General features: G+C 42.5%; 2 protein-coding genes, 1 long non-coding RNA gene and 1 pseudogene across 13 annotated transcripts in view; 3 read left to right on the forward strand and 1 right to left on the reverse strand.

Moving 5' to 3' along the window:
* Positions 1–6,156, forward strand: part of HPSE (heparanase) — a 51,923-nt gene extending 45,767 nt beyond the window's left edge. For all 4 annotated transcript variants that reach the window (XR_015165219.1, XM_086404999.1, XM_086405000.1 and 1 more), the window contains one exon: positions 4,385–6,156. Coding sequence is in view for 3 of the 4 variants with exons in the window: in XM_086404999.1 (XP_086261125.1) it covers positions 4,385–4,544 (160 nt within the window). In the remaining variant the exon portion in view is untranslated. The remainder of the gene's footprint in view (positions 1–4,384) is intronic.
* On the reverse strand, positions 1–12,932 carry LOC147370363 (uncharacterized). Of its 3 annotated transcripts, none has more exons than XR_015165222.1 (4): positions 12,539–12,672; positions 6,671–7,147; positions 4,031–4,129; positions 1–1,556 (listed from the first exon to the last, which is right to left on the reverse strand). It is a non-coding gene; the product is annotated as an uncharacterized LOC147370363 (long non-coding RNA). The 3 variants fall into 3 exon arrangements; XR_015165223.1 differs by having other exon boundaries at positions 1,004–1,556; positions 7,069–7,147; positions 12,539–12,932; XR_015165221.1 differs by having other exon boundaries at positions 1,004–1,556; positions 6,595–7,147; positions 12,539–12,676.
* Positions 12,009–24,849, forward strand: part of COQ2 (coenzyme Q2, polyprenyltransferase) — a 27,012-nt gene continuing 14,171 nt past the window's right edge. For 5 of the 6 annotated variants that reach the window (XR_015165220.1, XM_086405003.1, XM_086405002.1 and 2 more), the window contains exons 1-2: positions 12,009–12,294; positions 24,439–24,605. Coding sequence is in view for 5 of the 6 variants with exons in the window: in XM_086405003.1 (XP_086261129.1) it covers positions 12,042–12,294; positions 24,439–24,605 (420 nt within the window). In the remaining variant the exon portion in view is untranslated. Of the gene's footprint in view, positions 12,295–12,320; positions 12,500–24,438; positions 24,606–24,849 lie in introns of those variants that run through there. The other variant, XM_086405006.1, reaches the window with a different exon arrangement.
* On the forward strand, positions 15,970–17,563 carry LOC147370365 (recombining binding protein suppressor of hairless pseudogene; annotated as a pseudogene).

Genomic DNA, 24,849 nt, shown 5'->3' on the forward strand with positions numbered 1-24,849 from the left:
TGATTTTTTTTCCTGTCCTTTATTTTACTATATATAACTGTAATCATACAACTTCTAATACGAGAAATTGAAGGAGAACCCACAAGTTTTCCCAAGTATCTTTCCATTTATAGTCTTTGTAGACATTTTAATGGGTTGCACGTTTTATAAAATACCATGGCTTGCTTACTCATTTTCCTACTGTTTCCTCCCATACTTTTTTCCCCTGTTATAAATAATGTATATTTGAATAACAGATACTTCTCTCTTTGGGGATTTTGACACTTTTTAAAGTTCTTAGCATATTTGTGTCTGAGGCCGAGGAGGGAAAAACTTCTCTGAAGTAGCTGAATAATAGTTGTAGAGTTAGATGTATCGTGCTCCCGATGCAGGTGTCACAGGATCGATCCCTGGTTGGGGAACTAAGATCCTGAGTGACCAGCAAAAAGCAAAGTCTTCGAGATCATTTTCGTCTAGCCTTAATGGGTATCTAGGGCCGTCCAGCCCTGTTTATTTCCTCTCTGTTGGATCTCACAGCCTCTGCTGGTGACTGCTCTCTGTGGCAAGAGAAGGTGCCTTTGGGTCTTTCATCTGCTGCTCTTAGTTCTATTCTCTGGAGCAGAGGATGGAATCTGCACTTCATGCCTGTGGACAAGTGGGTTTAGAGGATTTTTTTTTTTTTTTCTCTTTCTGGTAAGGGAGAGTAGCATATACTCTGTGTTCATTTTTATTTTCAATTAGGTGTCAATGTTGTAAAAATTGACAAGTATTAAAATATCTGGATTTCTAGCTTTCCTTTGAAAATAGGTGCTCTGGCAACTCTGGGGTGTTTTCCCAATTCGATGGAAATGAACTGGAGTTCATTTTAGACAACTCATCCAGCTCTCTGTTCCCCTCAGTCCCTATGTGACCCTGCTGTCATAGGCCTGTCCTACTGCTGGTACATGTCACTACCAGACCCCGAGCATTTGAGTTTGCTACTCTTAATCTGATGACTATATATTACTTATATTTTTCTCTCCTTAAAATGTTGCAAAAGTATCCCAGATATGTTTAATGAATGCACAGTTTGCACATATGCTCATGCTAACGACCTCAGGGTCTGGTAAAAAAGCATAGAGAAGAATCACTGAAAAAACTGGGCATATTGAGCCTGGAGAGATCAGATCAGATCAGATCAGATCAGTCGCTCAGTCTTGTCCGACTCTTTGCGACCCCTTGAATCGCAGCATGCCAGGCCTCCCTGTCCATCATCAACTCCCGGAGTCCACCGAGACTCACGTCCATCGAGTCAGTGATGCCATCCAGCCATCTCATCCTCTGTCGTCCCCTTCTCCTCCTGCCCCCAATCCCTCCCAGCATCAGAGTCTTTTCCAATGAGTCAACTCTTTGCATGAGGTGGCCAAAGTACTGGAGTTTCAGCTTCAGCATCATTCCTTCCAAAGAAATCCCAGGGCTGATCTCCTTCAGAATGGACTGGTTGGATCTCCTGTGGCAAGAGAAGGTGCCTTTGGGCCTTTTGTCTGCTGCTCTTAGTTTTATTCTCTGGAGCAGAGGATGGAATCTGCACTTCATGCCTGCGGACAAGTGGGTTTAGAGGATTTCACCAGTTTTCCAAGTATAAAGCATGAAATATATAATGATTACCTTTAAAAAGTTAGTTTCCACTTAAATAACTTGTATAGTGCCCATAGAAGGTCCTGTATCATAAGCATTTAATAAATATTTGAACTGAATATACGTTAACAAAAAGCAGTATTTTATAGTTATCTCAGATGAATTTTGCCCACCTTCTCCAATTCTACCAAATCTGTTGCTTGCTAATTCCTTCCAGCTCTATTTGGTCTGAAACTTGACAAGCATGTCTTCTATTTCTTGTTACCATATTACTAACTTAGAAATAGAAAATAAGATACTACCTTCAAATAAAACCCTACCCTTATTGGCCAGCCCAATGAGGAAATATTCCACATGCTTTAAGCTAACACTCAGTATACAGATAACACCCTAAAGGGTGTTATCTGTATACTGAGTGAATAAAGCTAAAGCTATATTCATAGCTGATTAAACAGTGTAGACAGGTAGATTAGATATTATCTTGCCCATGTTTCATCATCTTAACCCAGAGCAGCATTAATTTACAGTGATTAGACTTACCTTTAAACACTGTGACCTCTCCCAAAGACTTTCTGACTTTTTTTGCACCCCTGTCACAGTCCTCAATCTCTTGCAGAAGAGCTCTAACTATCACCGTTTAGAGATGTTGTCAAGACCTATTTTTGTTTGCGGTTTCCTGATGGTGGTTGTGGCGTTTCCTTCTCCACCCCTTGCAGGAAGTGCTGTGATATAGGTGCTGAGACAAAGCTTGGGTTCATGTGAGTTGAGTGTAACTGCAATGCAGGCTTGTTAACCTTCAGCACAATTATGGTTATCTTATTACATCTTTAGGTACAGAGCCCACAACTGGGCATTTAAGCAAGGAATGCTGCTGCTAAGTCGCTTCAGTCATGTCCGCTCTGTGCGACCCCATAGACGGCAGCCCACCAGGCTCCCCTGTCCCTGAGATTCTCCAGGCAAGAACACTGGAGTGGGTTGCCATTTCCTTCTCCAGTGCATGAAAGTGAAAAGTGAAAGTGAAGTCGCTCAGTCGTGTCCAACTCTTAGCGACCCCATGGACTACAGCCTACCAGGCTCCTCTGCCCATGGAATTTTCCAGGCAAGAGTACTGGAGTGGGGTTCCATTGCCTTCTCCAAAGCAAGGAATAATGGAAACTAATTTCTCTGCTGACTGATACTTAGTAAGGATAGAGTGTGAGAGCTCTTTAAAAATGAAAACTGTATAACAATGCTAAACTGGAAACAAGTGTCTAACACTAGACAGTTCAGTAAATAAACTAATATGCTCGTACAATGGAATCTTGTGCAGTCATTAAAATGCTGCAGTGGATGAATGTTTAATGGTGTGAGCAAGCAGATGTTAGGATATGTTAAGGGGAAAGAATTGAGTTTTAAGAGACTATATACTGTATGCTCATTTTTGTCCATATGAAAATATGTATGTTCATACATACATGAAAAAGAGATGAAGAAATATACATCAAAATCTTAAAAATGGTCATGAGATAGTTTGCTTCTGTTATATTTATCTGCATAATAAGGATGATGATAGATAATACTTTTACATGCTTACTATGTACAAGGCACTGTTATAAGTGTTCTACATATAAGATATATATTACATGTATGACATAAACTCTGGCATTAATCTAAATTTTCAACAGTATAAAACTTTTTCTTTATAAAAATTTCATAACATAAAAACCATTTACGAAAAAGATGAAAGAGATAAAAATATCATTTAGAATTATGGAAGTAACTATCAATAAAACGAAAAGTAGACTAAAGCTTTTCTTCCTAAGCTCTTACTTATATAAGATTTGTTGCCCTAAGAATATATTTCTATGTTTAGTTGCTTTAGTCGTGTCCGACTTTTTGTGACCTCATAGATTGTAGCTCACCAGGCCCCACTGTGCATGGGGATTCTCCAGGCAAGAACACTGGAGTGGATTGCCATGCCCTCCTCCAGGGGATCTTCCCAACCCAGGGATGGAATATTGCATCCCTGGGTTGCAATTTCCCACATTGCAGGCAGATTCTTTACCGTCTGAGCCACCAGGAAAGCCCAAGAGTATATTAATTTGATTTCAATACTAATAAATATACATAACACTTGTCCTTGATTTTTTTCTATTTTTAACTCAGTTTTTAATTTAAATATTAATAGTGAGATGCAAAGAAAACATAATGATTTTTTTAAATCCGTGGTTTAGCTAAAGAAAATCATTTTTCTTCACCACAGCAATATATATTCTACAAAAGTAGCTTAACAGCTTAAGAAAATGAATACATACCTCCTGGGAGAAGGGGAGTAAGAGGGTTTATGGACATAGTTACAAGTGGGAAATTGACGGTCATTTTGTATGTTAAATTCGTACAACTCATATTCCATCTTTTATATTTGCTTCATATCTAAATGTTTACAATTACTTACCATTCCCCCCAAAAATGCCACAAATCCAGAAGTATGTCATCTTCATCCTTTTTACACCTCCGTCATCTTGCCTAGTATGGATTGTATGTGCTTCATTTTCTGTAAGGGGCCGGATAGTAAATATTTGGTGGCTTTGCAGACCATATGGTTTCTGTCACAACTGTTCAGCTCTACCAGTGTAGCTTAAAGGTCCTCTCGGTCAAATACCTACCTGACATTGTGTTCAAATACAAGTTACATAATATAAACTGCCACAGAAAAAAAATTGGGGCCTTAAAAAGTTCTCAGGACTTTTATAGAGTAGATGGAAGAAGTACAGCTTGGCTAACCTGGACGCATCTTTCCCCTTTGCAGATCTGTCCAGCTCAATGACCAAATTCTGAAGATGGTGGATGAACAAACCCTGCCAGCTTTGACAGAAAAACCTCTCCACCCAGGAAGTTCACTGGGCATGCCACCTTTCTCATACGGATTTTTTGTGATAAGAAATGCCAAAGTTGCTGCTTGTATCTGAAAATGAAAGACATGTACTAGCCTGGAGATTGAATTTTTGAGTGTATTGATAAGAGGAAAGCAAAATTCAAACTATCGGAAGGCGAGCAGATGTATTACAGACCCAACGGGTGGGCGATTTCGAGTCCCTGGGAGACTCTCAGTATGAGATTTAGCACAGAATTTTGTTCTAAGTGGACCCCTGCTAATAATAAGCCAATGCCAAACACCATGGTTATATTTTTGCATGTAGTATTTTAAGGTTATTAAAAATGTACATAATATAATACAGCCAGGAGGCAAGTATGTGAAGGATATATTATTAGTTTCATGAAAGTATTGAGTTGTTTTTATTTAAAATAAAACAGTTGCTAGAAAACTGTCAGAGTCTTCCCTCATATGCTATCTCTACAGGCTGCTATAGAAAAAGTTTACTATCACAAGCTCCAAATCGTCTATGAAAGAGCGACAATCTCTTTGCATCTTAACAGAGAGCTGAGTTCAGTTGCTGTTTCTCTTCCCTCTGTTCTGTCTTTGTCAGTAATACCATGTGAGAAGACAGATGGCTAGAGGTGATAGCATTTTAAAAAAAGATTAATGACAGTTTAGAGGGAAGGGATTATATACACTTCAAATGAAATAAAAAATGACTGCAAACGAAATTGATTTACCAGGAGGAGAAAATTCAACTCCGTACATTACAAGCATCTGTTCATGTTTATCTCTGTTAGTGACGCAGTTGTGTCCAACTCTTTGAGACCCTGTGGACTGTAGCCCACCAGGCTCCTCTGTCCATGGAATTCTCCAGGCAAGAATACTGGAGTGGTTGCCATTCCCTTCTCCAGAGGATCTTCCTGACCCAGGGATCGAACCCAGGTCTCTCTCATTGCAGGCATATTCTCTACTGTCTAAGCCACCAGAGAAGCCCCATGTTTACCTTTAATTTACCTTAAATTCTTGTTTTAGTTGGTTGCAAGTAACAGAAAACCCTGATTCCAGTGGCTTGAACCACCAGACATTCATAATCCCACATAATGAGAAGTTCAAGTTGGGTGAGCTCCACTGCTGAAAACGTCACCAAAGAAACAGGTTGCTTGTATCTCTCTGCTCTGTCACCAGCTTCATTCTCAAGCTGGAGGCACGATGTCTATAGCTATTCCATGGGCCCATTCAGACCTGGCAGTAGCCAGAGAAAGATGAGCCATTTTTTCTGTCTTCTTCATAGACTTTTGAACTTCTCAGAGGTTCTCTCAGCAAACCTCTCGTCCTGTCTCCTTGTATCATATTGGCCAGGAGAGGGTTGCATAGCCATTGTCTCCAACTGCCAACATCAGTGAGATTCTTCCAATTGTCTCCTAATAATCTTTTGCAATGGAGAGGGTGTTGAGAAGTCTATGACACTGACCACTGCAGCTCCCTGCTTTTATCAGTAACAAAATGTATTATTTTCTCCTGTGTCTTAATTCTAAGAAATATAATTATATTTATGCCAGCTATGAATATTGTCTCATTTAAGTACATTTATAAGGAGCTAAAGCTGGTATCTAAAGTTTGGAAGCTTTAATATCCTTAAATTTTATATGTCAGTGGTTTTATATTTTCACATTTGAAATAAAGTAATTTTTGTAACCTAACATTACAGTGATTATTCTTTTAATAAAGCGTAAGCCTACATCCCTTGTTTTCTTCACTTCTTTGTTTACACCCTGACCTTTGTCCTTTCAGCCTTCCCTACACCAAGAGTTGACCTTGAAGAAAAGAGACCATCAGGCACAAACATAATTTCCTCCCTCATCATGGAGATCAGATCATGATCAAAGTTCAATCCAGTCTATTTTTCTTCTCCCTGTCCCCTCTGCCACTTAATAAATTCAAGGCCCAATTTTTCACTGGTATTGTTATAATCTCCTAATTGGTCTCTTTGACTTTGCTTAAAATTCTTAAAAATTTTAATTGGCTTAAATTGGCTTAAAATGTGCTTAAAAATTAAAATGGCTCTCCATTCCCTTAGCAGATAGGTCCTTCCACAACAGCACCTGCTGTTTTCTTTGGCCTCAATTCCTGTTGCTTACCCCATGTCTGTTCTCCCACCCATACGCTGGTTGAATGATCTGGACAAACAGCCTCTTCCACCTTCTGCTTCTGTACCTTTAGTGCTGGTCCTTCTGCTCTCCATCTGGACTCTTCTAACCGTCCTCTCTATGCGGCAAACTTTTATGTTTATTAAGACCCAAGGTCTTCCCTGGTGGTCAAGTGTCTAAGACTCCAAGCTCCCAATGCAGAGGGCCCAGGTTCGATCCCTGGTCAGGGAACTAGATCCCACACGCTGCAGCTAAAGACCCCACGTGCGTGCTAAGTTGCTTGAGTTGTTCACGTCCACCTCTGTGCGACCCCATGGACTGTAGCCCACCAGGCTCCTCTGTCCATGGATTTCCCAGGCAAGAATACTGGAGTGGGCTGCCATTCCGTCCTCCAGGGGATCTTCCCCACCCAGGGACTGAACCCGAGTCTTTCACGTCTCCTGCATCGGCAGGCGGATTCTTTACCACTAGTGCCACCTGGGAAGCCCCAAAGATCCCACACGTCACAGCAAAGATGGACGATCCTCCAAGCTGCAGCCAACACCTGGAACAGCCAAATAAATAAATAGTAAAAAAAGAGAAAAGACCCAGCTCAAACAGCAGTTGCAATGCCTCCCCCATCATCTGAGCGGCTTTAGTCATATTTCTTTGCTCCTATAGCAGTTTAGACATTTATTTTTGTACAGTTGAGGATAGTCCACTAGTTTTTAAATTAGTTCTTAGGTTACTTTATTAAATGCAACTTACATGTTCATTTACATTCCCATAGACCTTTCAAAGGACACTAACAAGGCTAGTTTACCTGAAACTGCAGCACAACAAACTTAATAAGGCAAATCTGCATAGTTAACATAATATTTCTAAACATCCCTTAAAAAATTTAAAACACATACAAAAAAATTCTTATACATCTAAAAAAAATCACACAGAAATTTAGTAGATCAAGTTCCCTAAGCATTTAAACACCTTAAAAACAACATTAATCACAAAACCTGTATAAACACAATTTGTACAAAAATGTCATGCCAAAGTTACAAATTTACTATCCTAGCCAGAGTTAACAGAATTCCCAGTTCAGGGCCTCTATACCAAGTATGGTAACAGTTAGCATTTGATTAGAGAATCTAGAAACAGGATATGGAACCACTAGTGTGTTGGGTTCAACCCCTTCCTATGCTTAGGTAGCAGATGCTGGGGTCATCTAAAGCAAAGTCTGAGATACTTGGGATTCAGTAGTTTATTTGGGATCTCAGGAAGCAGGCATGAGAGATCAGGGAGCGTGAGATGGAGGAAAAGGAAAAGCCAGTATTGCGGTTTGTTGTTGAATTTGCTGCAATAGGCAACAAGCGTTCAGTTCCACCAGTACCATGAGAAACACGGATGCCTTTCATAACTTTTCTCTTATTACTCTCATGTTTCTTAGCAGCTATCATTTCATACTCACTTTATTGTCAATTATAATTTTCACAAAGAACATCTGCTTCACATAAAATAGTTTTAAGGCCAAACTGAAAGTGGTGAGGAACTCTCTTCAGACAGGAGCCGAGGGAAAGACATACAAAGAAAGTGTGGAAACAGGAAAGAAGAAATTTTCTGGCTATCATTTGAAACTTAGTTTGGCTATTTGTGACTGGTTATCCTTAGTATTTTGATCGCCTAACCCTGAGGCAGTTACCAACTAAAGTGACTGAGCAGGTATGCATTTAGACCACCACAGCACAGAATCACATCAGTCTAATAACCTCCTTGTTTAATTAATTTAATAGAACACATGGAGGAGGATGGTTGTGTGATCAGGAGGTACTCTCTGGCAATGCTGACCCTTGGCCTAAACATCATACTTGTCCCCCAGACACCCTATGAAGACCCACATCCTCAAAGAGTACCCTTATCCTAGGGTCAGTGCATCCTCAGAAGCTCTCTATTGTCCTCCACTGAATCAGGGTTGCAAGAACGCCTGCCCCTCTGCAGCAGATCCCAACTGGCAAAATATTGTAACGTTTATAACTGGGGGAGGGTAGGTAGGAAAAGTCCACCTTGGATGGCTAGACCTCATCCCCAGAGGCAGGCGTATGACCCTTTGCCTGAAGTGCATATCTGTCTCAGTCTGTTTGTTTTGGCTGCAAATGAATGGCAGTCTCTAGGTTACTCAGTATCATTGCCCTCCAGTTATGTGTCCTTAACAGTGAGCTCATCTGTTTCCAGCTGCTGAAAGAGTAAGTTACAAAGCCAGCTGGAACAAGTACGCTTCAGCATGCTGCTTCTCTCTCGTCCTTGGAGCATATCTTTTATTTTCACAGAAAATGTCCTAAGCTGAATCTAGTGACCTGATTGCAAACACTTGCCTGTTTGTTTCTTTAAGGAAGGAAGAAGTTTATGCAGGTTAAGTTTCTATTAGGACTAGAATGGCTATACCTTTAAGTCCCCCTCTGACTTCTATATACATATTCATGTATATATAACATTTATATATGGAACACATATTTACAAATATTTATATAATATTGTCATATAAGAAAAAGATTTGATCTTTGCCCCCAATTCTTGGCACAAAGTTCCTGAAACCCTTAGAATTTCCTGAGTGGTAAGAGTGTCTTATCTCATTCGTAAGGAACCCCCTTTGAGCACAGCAGAATTTATACTAAAGAGGGGACTTTTAGAAGTGACCGTGTTAATCGCTCAGTTGTATCTGACTCTATGTGACCCTATGGAGTGTATGTAGCCAGGCTCCTCTGTCCATGGAATTCTCCAGGCAAGAATACTGGAGTGGGACGTCCTGCAGGATGGAGGCTAGCAGCAAGAAGAATCAACCACCTGTTAGTGAGTTGGAAACTTTACTCCTACTCAGACCTCCAGAGGGGGCAGAAGGACAAAAGACTGAGTTCAGTCATCAACGGTCAGTGATTTTGTCAATCATGCCTATATAATGAGGCCTCCATAAAACCCCAAAAGAACAGGGTTCAAGGGCTTCAGGGTTGGGAACACATGGTGGTGATGGGAGAGTGGTATCTGTCTAGAGAGAGTGGAAGCTCTGTGCTTGCCCTATTCATCTCTTCTATCTGGCTGTTTCATAGTTATGCTCTTTTATTAAAAAAAAAAAAGCAAAACTGATCATTGGTAAGCGAAATGTTTTCCTAAGTTCTCTGAGTCACTCTAGTAAATTAATCTGGGTCTTGGGAACCTCCAATTTATAGCCAGTATGACAATGGCAAATGCATGCATCCTCAGTCATGTCTGACTCTTTGCAACCCCATGGACTGCAACCCACCAGGTTGGATTCTTTTACCAGGTGAATTCTTTTACTACTGTGCCACCTGGGAGCAAAATTTATCACCCCAAAATATGTCTCTTTGGTGTGAGGATTACTGTAGACTGGTTGTTTTTTTAAAAAAACAAATAGATCAGGAAGAGCTTTTACCTCCTTCCCTCTCCAACTTCCTACAAACCGGAGAAAGAGGATGTGTTCCAGGAAGGGAGTTATCACCATAGATAAGTACAGTACAATGTGAGCTAGGTTTGGTAGACAGGGAGGAACCTAGAAAAATCTGTTTGTTAAAATTCTCTGTCTGGGGAATTCCCTGGCAGTCAAGGGGTTAGGACTTCAGCTTCCACTGCAGAGGCCACAGGTTCAATCCCTGGCCAGGAAACTAAGATCCCACAAGCCATGCAGCATGACCAAAATAAAATAAAATAAATAAAACTTCATTTAAAAAACATTTGATAAAAAAATAAAATTCTGTGTCCTATTATTTCTATATGGCCCAGCAAATATTTGTTTACCAAACATTTGCTCTTTTTGTTCTCTCTGTGAAATATCTTTCTCTTTGAAGTCCCAGACCCCTATCCCCTTCTCTTTAATCCAGGAGATCATCTATACCTCATTTTACCTGACTGTCTCTGGGGGCCCTCATGTTAGGATTCCTCCTACAAATGTAGTTAAATTTTACTTTCTCTTATTAATCTGTCTCATGTCAATTAAGTCTGAGACTAGTCAAAAGAACCTAGAGAGGCAAACTTTTTTCCTCCCAACAAGGATAGCTCAGAAGCACAGGTAACAATCTAGACTTTTGATGGGCTTCGCTGGTGGCTCAGAAGGTAAAGAATCCACCTGCACTGAAGGAGACCTGTGTTCGATACCTGGGTTTGAAATATCCCCTGGAGAAGGAAATGGCAACCTGCTCCAGTATTCTTGCCTAGAAAATTTCATGGAAGGAGGAGCCTGGTGGGCTACAGTCCATGGGGTCCCAAAGAGTCAGACACAACTGAGCCACTTTCACTGAAAGGGGACTATCAACAGTCTTATAGGACTCAGCCTAAAACCTGTGGGAGCTGATGCAAACTCCAGCTAGATAGCACCAGAATTGAGTAAAATTTCAGGACACTTGGGTGTTGCAGAAGTGTTTGATGTGTGGAAAATCCACACGTCTGGTGTCACAAGTCATACAGTGCTGTAGTTGAGAATAAACAGGTACAGGAGAATGTATTTTTTCCTTTACAAATATAGAATACAATTTCCCAGTGCCTGGATCCTGCTGTCTACAATTAAGCAGAGTGTTCAGTATGGAAGCCCTTCCACATTCATTATGTTTCTTCTTTCCCATAATGCTGGAAGGAAAAGGGGAAGACAGAGGATGAGATGGTTGGATGGCATCACCCATTGGATGGACATGAGTTTGAGCAAGCTTCGGGAGTTATTGAACTAGTTGTGAACTAGTTTCCTAAATTTATTAAGGATTACTTCCTTGGCCACCACCACTGGAGACTCAAGATATCACTGAATTACTGATCGGGGTTTTTAAGACAGGCACTTAAAGACTAACCTAATTCCCTAGAACACTAAAATTCAAACGCAAGACTTGCCCACAGTCACGCAGTAATGATTAAATGGGATAATACATGTAAAGTGCCTGTCAAGGGGCCTGGCACACAAGGCCACCCAGGAGTTGACAAGAATGAAGTGCTCAGACCAGATGTCCCAGCTGCAAGCTCACAGGACCCCACACACTCGCTGCCTCTGGGTTATACGAACTCTGAATTGACTATCAAATTTAAGGTTTTCATTTGCGCAATGAACGTCCTTAACCCTGAATATGGCTTTAGTTTACATTCTTGGTGACCTTTTAGCTTTAAAAAGGAAACAGTTTCTACTGCAAACCAGTATTGGGCTTCAGTAGGTTTTTCTCAGGTGGCTTTATTTTACTTTTCCCTATAATAACTGCTACGTATTTTGATACCAGGAATTCCCTTCTCTGAGGAACTCCTTCACAGCGCTAGGTGACCGCGACACTTTTCACGTTACTCGAAAGGATCAGGCCTCTGGACCATGGGGCCGGACTGGCGCGGACGGTCATCCCGCTGACGTCACCGCGCAGCCTGCCGCTGACCTGACGCTCGGGAATGACGTCAGGCCCCTGTGGGTCCGGGCTCTCCCGAGCGCCATGCTGGGTGCGTGCGGCGCGGGACTCGTGCGGGGCCTGCGGGCAGAGACTCAGGCATGGCTGTGGGGCACGCGCGGCCGCTCCCTGGCCCTGGTGCACGCGGCCCGCGGGCTCCACGCGGCGAACTGGCAGCCCTCGCCCGGGCAGGGGCCGCGCGGGCGTCCGCTGAGCCTGTCGGCAGCCGCGGTCGTAAACTCGGCGCCCCGCCCTCTGCAGCCCTACCTGCGTCTCATGCGGTTGGATAAGCCCATAGGTGAGTGCGTACGGACGCGGCAGTCCGGGGGCTGCGGGCGTCATGGAAATGAATCCCGAAACCGCGGCTTGGCCTCCGGGTGCTCGTTACCCTCGAGAAACCCGAACAGGGCGATCTCCAAAGTGCCCGGCCGGCTGTCACCCCCTCCCTGAATCCTGAGCATCTGAGCGGGGCAGAAACTCCGCTCATCCCACAGACCGTGTTCGTAAGTTATGAATCGAGCAGAAATTCCGTGCCCGCATACCTGCATTTGCGCAGATTTACAGTGTGCAAGCGGAGAAGGCGATGGCACCCCACTCTAGTACTGTTGCCTGGAAAATCCCATGGACGGAGGAGCCTGGTAGGCTGCAGTCCATGGGGTAGCGAAGAGTCGGACACGACTGAGCGACTTCACTTTCACTTTTCCCTTTCATGCATTGGAGAAGGAAATGGCAACCCACTCCAGTGTTCTTGCCTGGAGAATCCCAAGGACGGGGGAGCCTGGTGGGCTGCCGTCTATGGGGTCACGCAGAGTTGGATACGACTGAAGCAACTTAGCAGTAGCACAGTGTGCAAGCATTTCCACATTCATTATGTTTCATCTTTCCCATAATGCTGCAAGGCCCCCAAAGCAAATGCAGAGGAAACCAAGGCTCTCTGGAGAGCCAGACCGGATGATGCTGGGTTTCTTAGCTCTTTGCCCTGCACTGTTCGTAGCACAAAGATTTAATTCATTCGAATGCAGCAGGCATTGCACATGTGGACTAATCAGCTCATGGTCGCCTGCTAAGGGAGGATTTCCTTGACTTTTCTGTGTAACGTATTCACCTTTCACTGCAGTCTCTCTCTCTTTACCTCTCATTTTTCTTCATTACCTTCGCCGCTAGCCTTATGCATTTATTGGTTGATACACTTTTCCAATACAGCATAAACTCCACTTATATGGGACTTTTATTTCTAGTGTCTAGAAGACCGTGGCAGTTAATATTGAAAGATTGAAGTCCTACTGCATCGCCTAGCCTTAGGGATAGAAAGAGCTGTGGCAACTTTGTCCTTTCAGAGAACTCCCAGTCTGGTTAAAAAAAAAGAAACAAAGGATTAGGTGAGTTGGGAAAGTATGGGATCAAATATAAGTGATACAGATAGTAAGTACAGCAGGAAAAGAGTAATTATTGTGAGTGTTCATTGCTGGAAAAAGTTGAGAAGAAAGTACCTCAATGCAGTGGTCCCCAACACTTTTGGCATCAGGGGCTGGTTTCAAGAAAGACAATTTTTCCCAATGTTGGGGGTTGTAGGGGAGTGACATGGTTTTGGGATGATTCAAGTGCATTTTGGGCTTCTCTGGTGGCTCAGCTGGTAAAGAATACAGCTGCAGTGTGGGGACCTGGGTTTGATCCCTGGATTGGGAAGATCCCCTGGAGAAGGGAAGGGCTACCCACTCCAGTATTCTGGCCTGGAGAGTTCCATGGACTATTTAGTCTATGGGGTCGCAAAGAGGTAGACACAACTGAGCGACTTTCACTTCACTTCTCAAGTGCATTGAACTTATTGTGCACTTTATTTCTATTATTATGACATCAGCTTCACCTCAGGTCATCAGGCATTAGATCCCAGAGATTGGGGACCCCTGCCTCAAAGGACAGGTAGATTTTGCAGAGGAGGAAAGAGTTCCTCATTGGTGGGGGAATTATTTTTGCAAAGACTCAAGGGTAGAGTTAGAGTGTTGGTACACTAAGGATATAAGCTCGTCTGGAACCCCAGTTGAGCATAGAAAATAGTGGGCATCAAGGCTGAATAAGAGCTGGACAGAATAAGAATGGACAGAGGGGAGGGTGGGGTGGAGGCTGAACTCCAGGTAATCTGGCTGACGGCATGTACCATTGCAGTGAATGGTTCAGTTCAGTCGCTCAGTTGTATCCGACTCCTTGCGACCCCATGAACCGCAGCACGCCAGGCCTCCCTGTCCATCAGCAACTCCTACAATCCACCCAAACCCATGTCCACTGAGTCAGTGATGCCATCCAACCATCTCATCCTCTGTCGTCCCCTTCTCCTCCTGCCCTCAATCTTTCCCAGCATCAGGGTCTTTTCCAGTGAGTAAGCTCTTCATATCCGGTGGCCAAAGTATTGGAGTTTCAGCTTCAACATCAGCCCTTCCAATGGACACCCAGGACTGATCTCCTTTAGGATGGACTGGTTGGATCTCCTTGCAGTCCAAGGGACTCTCAAGAGTCTTCTCCAACACCACAGTTCAAAAGCATCAATTCTTCGGCGCTCAGCCTTCTTCACAGTCCAACTTTCACATCCATACATGACTACTGGAAAAACCATAGCCTTGACTAGACGGACCTTTATTAGCAAAGTAATGTCTCTGCTTTTGAATATGCTATCTAGGTTGGTCATAACTTTCCTTCCAGGGAGTAAGCATCTTTTAATTTCATGGCTGCAGTCACCATCTGCAGTAATCTTGGAGCCCAGAAAAATAAAGTCAGCCACTGTTTCCACTGTTTCCCCATCTATTTTCCATGAAGTGATGGGACCAGATGCCATGATCTTAGTTTTCTGAATGTTGAGCTTTAAGCCAACTTTTTCTTTTTTTTTAAGCAGTGGATGGTAAATACATTCAAATGCCTAGATATAGTCCCTCCACCTTTCCTCAGCTAAGACCCCCAAATTAGGCCTTGTTTTTGGTATTCTAAATTTATGCATTACCAATTTGAGATCAGAGCACTAAGAATTTATAACTATCAGCAGTTAAAGTGAAAAAGTCAATTAAATGGTAGGCACAGTCTTGTCATCACGACCCATGGCATTTTGGGGCCAGATTGAAGTGGATAGGCATAAAATTTTAAGCCTAATTCTAACCTGAAGCCTAATCATTGTTATTCTATTGTTGTGATATGTGTCACAGAGCCGTATGTAGTGTAGGCTTATGGGCATCTAATATCAGCAACTGCTCTAAGTCCCATTTCCATAAATCTCTGGCTTCTCCCTTAGAGGCTCAACCACATAATAAGAGACTGTAAAGAGTTTATATATGAGTAAAACTGTAGAGCCAGACTTCTTTGAATCTTCACTCTGCTCACTTGAGGGACCTCTGGTAAGTTACTTTACCCATCTGGGCCTTCATGTCTCATCTGTAAAATGAGGATACTAAGAATACTGACTTTGTAAAGTTGTCATGAGAATTTGTTAGTAAGTGTCAAGTCCTTAGAACAGTGCTTGACATAATACATGCACGAGAGTGTTAGCCATTACTTGAGAAATTGGAATTGGAGAAGATTGGGTAAATAGTATTAAGTATGGAAAAGACTCTGATGCTGGGAGGGATTGGGGGCAAGAGGAGAAGGGGACGACAGAGGATGAGATGGCTGGATGACATCACTGATTCGATGGACGTGAATCTCAGTGAACTCCGGGAGTTGGTATTGGACAGGGAGGCCTGGCGTGCTGCAATTCATGGGGTCGCACAACTGATCGACTGATCTGATCTGATCTGATCTGATGTTAGGAGGATACCTGCCTGCTTGCTTTGGTTCTACATAAGATGACTGTAGGACTTTTCAGACAACCTATTAACAGTCTCAGTACTGTGCTGTGTGCTAAGTCGCTTCAGTCGTGTCTGCCTTTTTTCGAACCTGTAGACTGTAGCCCACCAGGCTCCTCTGTCCATGGGATTCTCCAGGCAAGAATACTGGAGTGAGGTGGAAGATGGCGCCTGTTGTGACAGGAAAATCTGGTGAGCGGCTTCCACCTAAACGACTTACTAGGGAAGCTATGTGAAATTATTTAAAAGAACGAGGGGATCAAACAGTGCTTATTCTTCATGCAAAAGTTGCACAGAAGTCATATGGAAATGAAAAAAGGTTTTTTTGCCCTCCTCCTTGTGTGTATCTTATGGGCAGTGGATGGAACAAAAAAAAAAGAACAAATGGAACGCGATGGTTGTTCAGAACAGGAATCTCAACCATGTGCTTTTATTGGAATAGGAAATAGTGACCAAGAAATGCAGCAACTGAACTTGGAAGAAAAGAACTATTGCACAGCCAAAACATTGTATATATCTGATTCAGACAAGAGAAAGCACTTCATGCTGTCTGTAAAGATGTTCTATGGCAACAGTGATGACATTGGTGTGTTCCTAAGCAAGCGGATAAAAGTCATCTCCAAACCTTCCAAAAAGAAGCCGTCACTGAAAAATGCTGACCTCTGCATTGCCTCAGGAATAAAAGTGGCTCTGTTTAATAGACTCCGATCCCAGACAGTTAGCACCAGATACTTGCATGTAGAAGGTGGTAATTTCCATGCCAGTTCTCAGCAGTGGGGAGCATTTTACATTCATCTCTTGGATGATGATGAATCAGAAGGAGAAGAATTCACAGTCCGCGATGGATACATCCATTATGGACAAACAGTCAAACTTGTGTGTTCAGTTACTGGCATGGCACTCCCAAGATTGATAATTAGGAAGGTTGATAAGCAGACCACGTTACTGGATGCCGATGATCCTGTGTCACAGCTCCACAAATGTGCGTTTTACCTTAAGGATACAGAAAGAATGTACTTGTGCCTTTCTCAAGAAAGAGTAATCCAGTTTCAGGCCACTCCATGCCCAAAAGAACGAAATAAAGAGATGATAAATGATGGAGCTTCCTGGACAATCATTAGTACAGATAAGGCAGAGTATACATTTTATGAGGGGATGGGCCCTGTCCTTGCCCCAGTCACACCTGTGCCTGTCGTAGAAAGTCTTCAGTTGAATGGCGGTGGGGACTAGCAATGCTTGAACTTACAGGACAGAATTTCACTCCAAATTTACGAGTGTGGTTTGGGGATGTAGAAGCTGAAACTATGTAGATGTGGAGAGAGTATGCTCTGTGTTGTCCCAGACATTTCTGCATTCCGAGAAGGCTGGAGATGGGTCCGGCAGCCAGTCCAGGTTCCAGTAACTTTGGTCCGTAATGATGGAATCATTTATTCCACCAGCCTTACCTTCACCTGTACCCCAGGACCAGGGCCACGGCCACACTGCAGTGCAGCGGGAGCAATCCTTCGAGCCAACTCAAGCCAAGTGCCCCCCAGTGGATCAAACACAAGAGCGAGGGAAGTTACACAAACGTCAGCACAAATTCAACCAGTGTCACATCATCTACAGCAACAGTTGTGTCCTAACTACCATCTTTTTGCTAGGACTTACACTGACTTGAGTGCGGCAAAATGTTGACAAAAAAAAGAAAAAAATGAACACTCTTTTGTGGTTTTTTGGGAAAACTTTGCATACCGGGTTATACTATTCAAAAACCCCATTACCTGCAAGTGCTGATTTGAAGTGCAGAAGCCACAGTAAAACAAAACAAAAAAACATCTAAATATACAAACTTCTGGAAATCGATTTTTTTCAGCTGTTATTTTTGTTTGGTTGGTTTTTGTTTGATTTTGTTTAAATGGGCGAGAAATAGAGATGTGGCTGGAGTAAAAGTTAATCAAAGTGAAGTCACTCAGTCATGTCTGACTCTTTGCGACCCCATGGACTGTAGCCTACCACGCTCCTCTGTCCATGGGATTTTCCAGGCAATAGTACTAGAGTGGATTGTCATTTCCTTCTCCAGGGGATCTTCCCGACCCAGGGATCGAACCCGGGTCTCCCGCATTGCAGACAGACACTTTACTGTCTGAGCCACCAGGGAAGTCCTCAAAAAAAAATGTTAATCAAACTAGAAGACAAAAATCTAACATAGTTTTTATGGACCAAGGAACTTGTATAAGCTTTAGTAAAAGGTACATTTTCACCATACCTTTTTTATATCACATATATAATACACCTTTGTTACCAAATAGGTTGTTCTCCTCCCCACCCACTTTGAGCTTTTGCTCTTAAGTACATTCAGGTTCCAAGCCTGACCATGCTTGTTTAATCTAATTACCATACTCTTCCAGGTCTTTTCTGGTCCAAGGCTGGAACTGTTCTTTTTATTTTATTATTTTTTTAAAAGCTAAAGTCTTATGACTTTTTTTGAATGGAAGGTGTTTTGATTTCAGCAAGTCAAATCTTGTAAAGGCCTGTATTCATGTTTCTTTTAAGATTATATGAAGTCTGTGCAAAAGCTTTAAAAAAAAAAAATGCCTCTGCCTTGCCTGCAATACATTCAATGTACTTAGTCTCTATTCTCAAATACCATTGATAGTTATTTCTCTGTGTTGCTTTTTTTTTTTAATGTATTTATAGTGGTAATCTAAGAGGTTCTAACATTTACCTGAAATTAAATGTGGCCATTTAGTCATTAATGAGTTAATGGCATGGAACATGTTGGTTTTTACAGTGTTCCCTCCCCTTTTCCTGTGCAGAAATGTATCTACTCAGTCAACATTTGTTCAGGTTGTACATAACTTGTATTATGTGTAAGTTAAACATTTTATTTTGAACTTGGAAAAAAAAAAAGAATACTGGAGTGGGTTGCCATGCCCTCCTGCAGGGGATCTTCCTGACCCTGGGGTTGAACCCAGGTCTCTTATGTCTCCTGCATTGGCAGGCAGGTTCTTTACCACTAGCCCCACCTGGGCAGTCTCAGTACTATTAGAATTCATCCAGCAAGCATTCTTTTGAGCCCCTACTGTATGCCAGGAGTAATTTATTGACAGTATCAGAATTCCAGATATGATTTTTCTTTGCTTAAATTCTTCTTTTGTGGGTATTATGTGTATGGTTTTATAATTTTATTTATTTATTTTTGACGGTGCTGGGTCTTGGTTGCTGCGTGGGTTTTTCTCTAGTTGCAGCGAGCAGGGGCTACTCTCCAGCTGTGGTGCGTGGGCTTCTCACTGTGGTGGCTTCTCTTGTTGCAGAGCACAGGCTCTGGGCCCACGGGCTTCAGCAGTTGTGGCACATGGGCTCAGTAGTGGGGGTTCTCGGGCTCTAGAGCACAGGGTCGATAGCTGTGGCGCACAGGCTTAGTTGCTCTGTGGCATGTGAGATCTTCCTGGATTAGGGATCGAACTCATATCTCCTACATTAGTAGGTGGATTCTTTACCACTGAGCCACCAGGGAAGCCCCTATGTGTGATGTTTTAATTTGCTGAAGTTTGCTATTGTTAAAAAGTGGGTTTCACTGTTTTTCAGAAAGGATTACAACTTCCTACAACCATGTCACAGACTACATTATTTTAGGAAGTTTCAGCAGGTGGTGCTCTTTCCACTAAATTGGTGGTATAACTGGTTTTACTGCATTTATGGCTGTTGGTGTTGTCTTGAAGATTATCTATTATTATCTATTAGTACATGTATCTATTATTATCTACTAATACTACATATTATTATCTACTAATACGTGTATCTATTAGTACATGAATCTTATACTCAGTTTATACAAGCTCCTGATCCACTCATCACCTTTCAGAATGCTTGCTCAATTTATTTATAATTTCCCAGAGAGTTTTTACTTTTTCTTTTTTAAAAAAAATTTTATTGTGGTAAAAGTCTCATAACATAAATCATACTATTTTATCCATATTTAACTGTACACTTCAATGGGACTGAGTAAATTCACATTGTTGTACAGAGAGTTTTTACTTTTTATGTAATGAATATATCTTTCTAACACCTATTTGTATTCTCACTTTCTTTCTTCATGGGAGAGAACAGAATGAAAATATCATGTTGATAATCAGTCGCAAAAGTGTCATAGGGAAGACAAAAACATGTTGCTGAGTATCAGGAGGGCAAAAGAAAAAGAATTCATGGTTATGTAGAGATTTAGCTAGAGATGTAGAGATTTAGATAGATTTATGTAGAGATTTAGAGTGATAGTCTAGGGGCAAACTGCCTGGATTTGACTTCCGGCCACGTTGACTTCTGCCGTGTTTTGTTGACTTCTGCCGTGTTTGTCTGTGTTGTTGTTCGGTCACTAAGTTGTGTTGGACTGTTTGTGACCCCATGGACTGCAGCTCACCAGGCTCCCTTGTCCTTCACTATCTGCCAGAGTTTTCTCAAATTCATGTCCATTGAGTTCGTGATGCTGTCTAACCATCTCATCCTCTGCCGCCGCCTTCTCCTTTTGCCTTTCATCTTTCCCAGCATCAGAGTCTTTTCCAGTGAGTCAGCTCTTCACATCAGGTAGCCAAAGCACTGGAGCTTCAGCTTCAGCATCAGCCCTTCCAATGAATATTCAGGGTTGATTTCCTTTAAGATTTACTGGTTTGATATCCTTGCAGTCCAAGAGACTCTCAAGAGTCTTCTCCAACATCACAGTTTCAAAGCTTCAGTTCTTCAATGCTCACCTTCTTAATGGTCCAACTCTCACACCTGTAAATGACTACTGGAAAAACCATAGCTTTGACTCTACGGACCTATGTCAGCAAAGTGTTGTCTCTGCTTTTTAATATGCTGCCTAGAAGGCAGTGGCAACCCACTCCAGTACTCTTGCCTGGAAAATCCCATGGGCGGAGGAGCCTGGAGGGCTACAGTCCATGGGGTCGAGAAGAGTCAGACACGACTGAGCAACTTCACTGTCACTTTTCACTTTTCACTTTCATGCATTGGAGAAGGAAATGGCAACCCACTCCAGTGTTCTTGCCTGGAGAATCCCAGGGACGGGGGAGCCTGGTGGGCTGCCATCTATGGGGTCACACAGAGTCGGACACGACTGAAGTGACTTAGCAGCAGCGGCAGCAGCAGGGGCTCAGGAGGTTAGGAATCTGCTTGCAGTGCAGGAGACCTGGGTTCAATCCCTGGGTCGGAAATATTCCCCTGGAGAAGGGAATGGCAACCCACTCCGATATTCTTGCCTGGAGAATTTTCATGGACAGAGGAGCCTGGTGGGCTGCAGTCCATGGAGTCACAGAGAGTCAGACCCGACTGAGCGACTAACTCTTTCACTTTCAGGTTTGGCTAGGTTTGTCTGCGTGGCCTTGGGCAAATTACTTTCTCAGTGCTTCAGTTTCTGTGTTTGTTAAGTAAATATAATAGCCTACTGCATATGTTTATTGTGAGAATCAAAAGTAGTATATGACAGCACCTGTCGCAGGTAACACTGAATTTGTAATTGTTTTTCATTATCACTGTTATTAGCATTGTCGTAACAACTCTAAGAGATAGATGTTCTTTCGCCTCTTTTGTAGATAAGAAAGACTGAACGTTCAAATTTAATATACTTGAGTGTCTGGTATCACTTGCTAGGAGCAGACACTAGAACCTTCATTACAGAAAGCTTCCTCATTTGTAGGAGTACCCTACAGCTTCCCATCAGTGCATGCGGAACCTATAACACAGACTTACAGCCAAGGAAATCTTGACACCAACATAAAATGCTATAGGTGGTTACACATCTTTGTCTTTAGAATTCTTTTTTAAGTAAAACCTTCAGTTCTTATTGCATCAGGAAAATGCCTGTGAAGTAGTGGCCTTTCTTTTCTATCAGAACAGGTTCAGCTAGCCACTCCTGTTCCTCTGAACTCTACTGGTCAGTGCAGGGAAAAGGAAGTTCTGAAACCCACTGTGTATTACTTAACCTCTCTGTGCATCTGTTTCCTCATCTGTAAAATGGGAGTAATAACGGTGCCTGCTTTATAAGGGTGTCTTTGACGATTAAATGAGTCTGTATGGAGAGAGCATCAGGAGCACTGCCTGACACTGCACAAACATTTACTGAACGGTATTGTTGTTACTGTTTGAGATGGGACACACTGAATGTGAGTCTCCCCAGGACGACCTAAATTCAGCTGTAGACTGCTCCTTCCTGTGTCTTAGCCTCTCCTTGCCTTGCCTTTGAGTCTCAGTGACCTCCGGGAGTTGGTGATGAACAGGGAGGCCTGGTGTGCTGCGATTCGTGGGGTCGCAAAGAGTCGGACATGACTGAGTGACTGATCTGATCTGATCTGCCTTTTCTGCAGTGTGTGCTTATACCCCTTTTGGAAAAGCTTTTCTGATTTTTCCCTGCTCCGTCCCCAGTTAACTTGGGTGGCACTGTCTTATGCCTTTGTAGGATCCTGTACTTGCCCTGTTGTTGAATTGGTCTATTTTATTATTATTTGCTTAACTGGGTTTCTCCCTTCTGATTTACAAGCTGTGTGAAGGGAGAAACCATCTCTCTCTCAGTCACCATTGTATTCCCAATTCCTGGAACATCTCTGGTACAAAGCATGCGCTTTATAAATATTTGCAGATGAATAAAGCTTAAATTTAATGAGGCTTAAACATGATCCTAAGGACTTTGTCATCTGACCATTTTCGTGCAGTATCTGATTTCTTTAGCCAAATGTCCTATTTCACTTTTTGAGGAGGAAGACATTATCCTCCACCCTTCTAAGTCTAAGAATTAAGTTGACATGAGACACATTAATAGGAGATAATCAAACAAAAGTTTAATTGTATGAATGCTGGAGAGAGACCCAAGAAGACTGAGCAACTCCCCAAAATGGTCAAAATATCCTCATCTTAAATACTATCTTCAGCTAAAGACATGGCAGGATATTGCAGGTAGTGGTTTGGAACCTCAAAGGGGTGGGGAGGAAGATAATTCACTGGAGATAGAAAAGCAAATGTTTAATAAACAGTTATCTCTGGTCTCCAGGTCCTACCAAGTTTCCCACAGCACACCTAGCCCATATTTTTTGCAGTTATCTGATAATAGCACTATTCTATAACAAGAAAACTTCCTCGGTCTTCTGTTTCTTAAAGGTAATCAGCCTAAATTAATCCTCATGCCAGAGGGACACGTTTGAGGGATTGAGGTGGGGGTGGGACGGTTTGTATTATATTTCTCAATAGGAAAGGAAAGCTTCAGTTCCGTTCAGTTCAGTCACTCAGTCGTGTCCGACTCTTCTCGACCCCATGAATTGCAGCACGCCAGGCCTCCCTGTCCATCACCAACTCCCGGAGTTCACTCAAACTCACATCCGTCAAGTCGGTAATGCCATCCAGCCATCTCATCTTCTGTCGTCCCCTTCTCCTCCTGCCCCCAATCCCTCCCAGCATCAGAGTCTTTTCCAATGAGTCAACTCTTCACGTGAGGTGGCCAAAGTACTGAATTTTCAGCTTTAGCATCAGTCCTTCTAAAGAATTAGCTTAATTTCATCTAGTTTAGGCAGAGAAGGCAATGGCACCCCACTCCAGTACTCTTGCCTGGAAAATCCCGTGGATGGAGGAGCCTGGTAGGCTGCAGTCCATGAGGTCTCGAAGAGTCGGATACGACTGAGCGTCTTCACTCTCACTTTTCACTTTCATGCATTAGAGAAGGAAATGGCAACCCACTCCAGTGTTCTTGCCTGGAGAATCCCAGGGACGGGGTAGCCCCATGGGCTGGCACAGAGTCGGACACGACTGAAGCGACTTAGCAGCAGCAGCATCTAGTTTAGGAGCTGAGTACCAGAACTACTCACGTTTGTGCATGTATTGTTCTAGCAAAATATTTTATTGAAAAAAAGTAGGTTAATCCCTCTCTCCCCAAGTCATTTTATTACATTGTATTAACAACAGTAAATAAAGTTTTATTCACTTTTTGGAGCAGGTAATACATGCATATAATAATGCATATGACATGATTCAAAAGGCACAAGGGTGTATGTAAAGTGAAAACTAAGTCTTCCACTCCTATTTCCGTACCAGTTCTCTTCCCTGAAAGCAGCTGTTGGTATCAGTTTCTAATGTGTCCTTCCTGGCATAGTTTATGAATATACATTCAAATGTATATATTTGTTTAATATGTGTATGCACGTGCCTATATGTACACACATACACACACATATATAGGAAAAAATTCTCAGTTTGTCCTCCAAACCTCATCAGAAATACATGAGTATCCAAATCCCCAGAGTATGTCAGACTTTGGCTTTTGTCAACCTGATAGGTGAAAAATATTATCTCAATGTAATTTTGATGTGTGTTTATCAGGTTGAGTATCTTTTCATTGGTATAAAAGCCATTTGCATTTTCCGTTACGTTTTTTGTCCATTTTTTTCAGTTGGGCTGTTGATGTCTCTGCAGTTTCTGGGAACCCTACCTATTAGGGAGAATAGTCGTCTGTGACCTGAGTTTCAAGTTTATTTTCCCAGTTTTGTCATGTGGTTTTGACTTCGTGTTCCTTGCTTCTTTTGGCTGCAGTGTTCAAGCAAATGAAAGCAGTTAACTAACTTGAATATGTACCCTTTTTTTTTCTCTTTATTTTTGCTCAGGAACCTGGCTGCTGTATCTGCCGTGTACTTGGAGCATTGGTCTGGCAGCAGACCCAGGTTGTCTCCCAGACTGGTACATGTTATCCCTGTTTGGCACTGGAGCTGTTCTGATGCGTGGAGCCGGCTGTACTATTAACGACATGTGGGACCGGGACTATGATAAAAAGGTAGATTCATCCCAGAAAGGCGCAGGGGCTCCTCAATGTCCTCGCTGAAATAGCAAGTGCTGGTATCCTCTGAATAGCTGGTGTTGTAAAGTGCAGAGAGCTGCCTTTCTTAACCCAGGAGCAGCTGTGGGGGCCGTGTGCACTTCCTTTTTACAACATGAATTCAAACTTGGAAGGCCAGAGTAAGGATATTGGAAGTGAAAGTGAAAATTCCATCCGGAACCCATGGGTGTCTGAAAGAACT

This window comes from Bos grunniens, chromosome 6 (genome assembly GCF_055505025.1).
Source record: "Bos grunniens cultivar Pamir isolate PY7600 chromosome 6, Bosgru_T2T1.0, whole genome shotgun sequence".
NCBI classification, from domain to species: domain Eukaryota; kingdom Metazoa; phylum Chordata; class Mammalia; order Artiodactyla; family Bovidae; genus Bos; species Bos grunniens.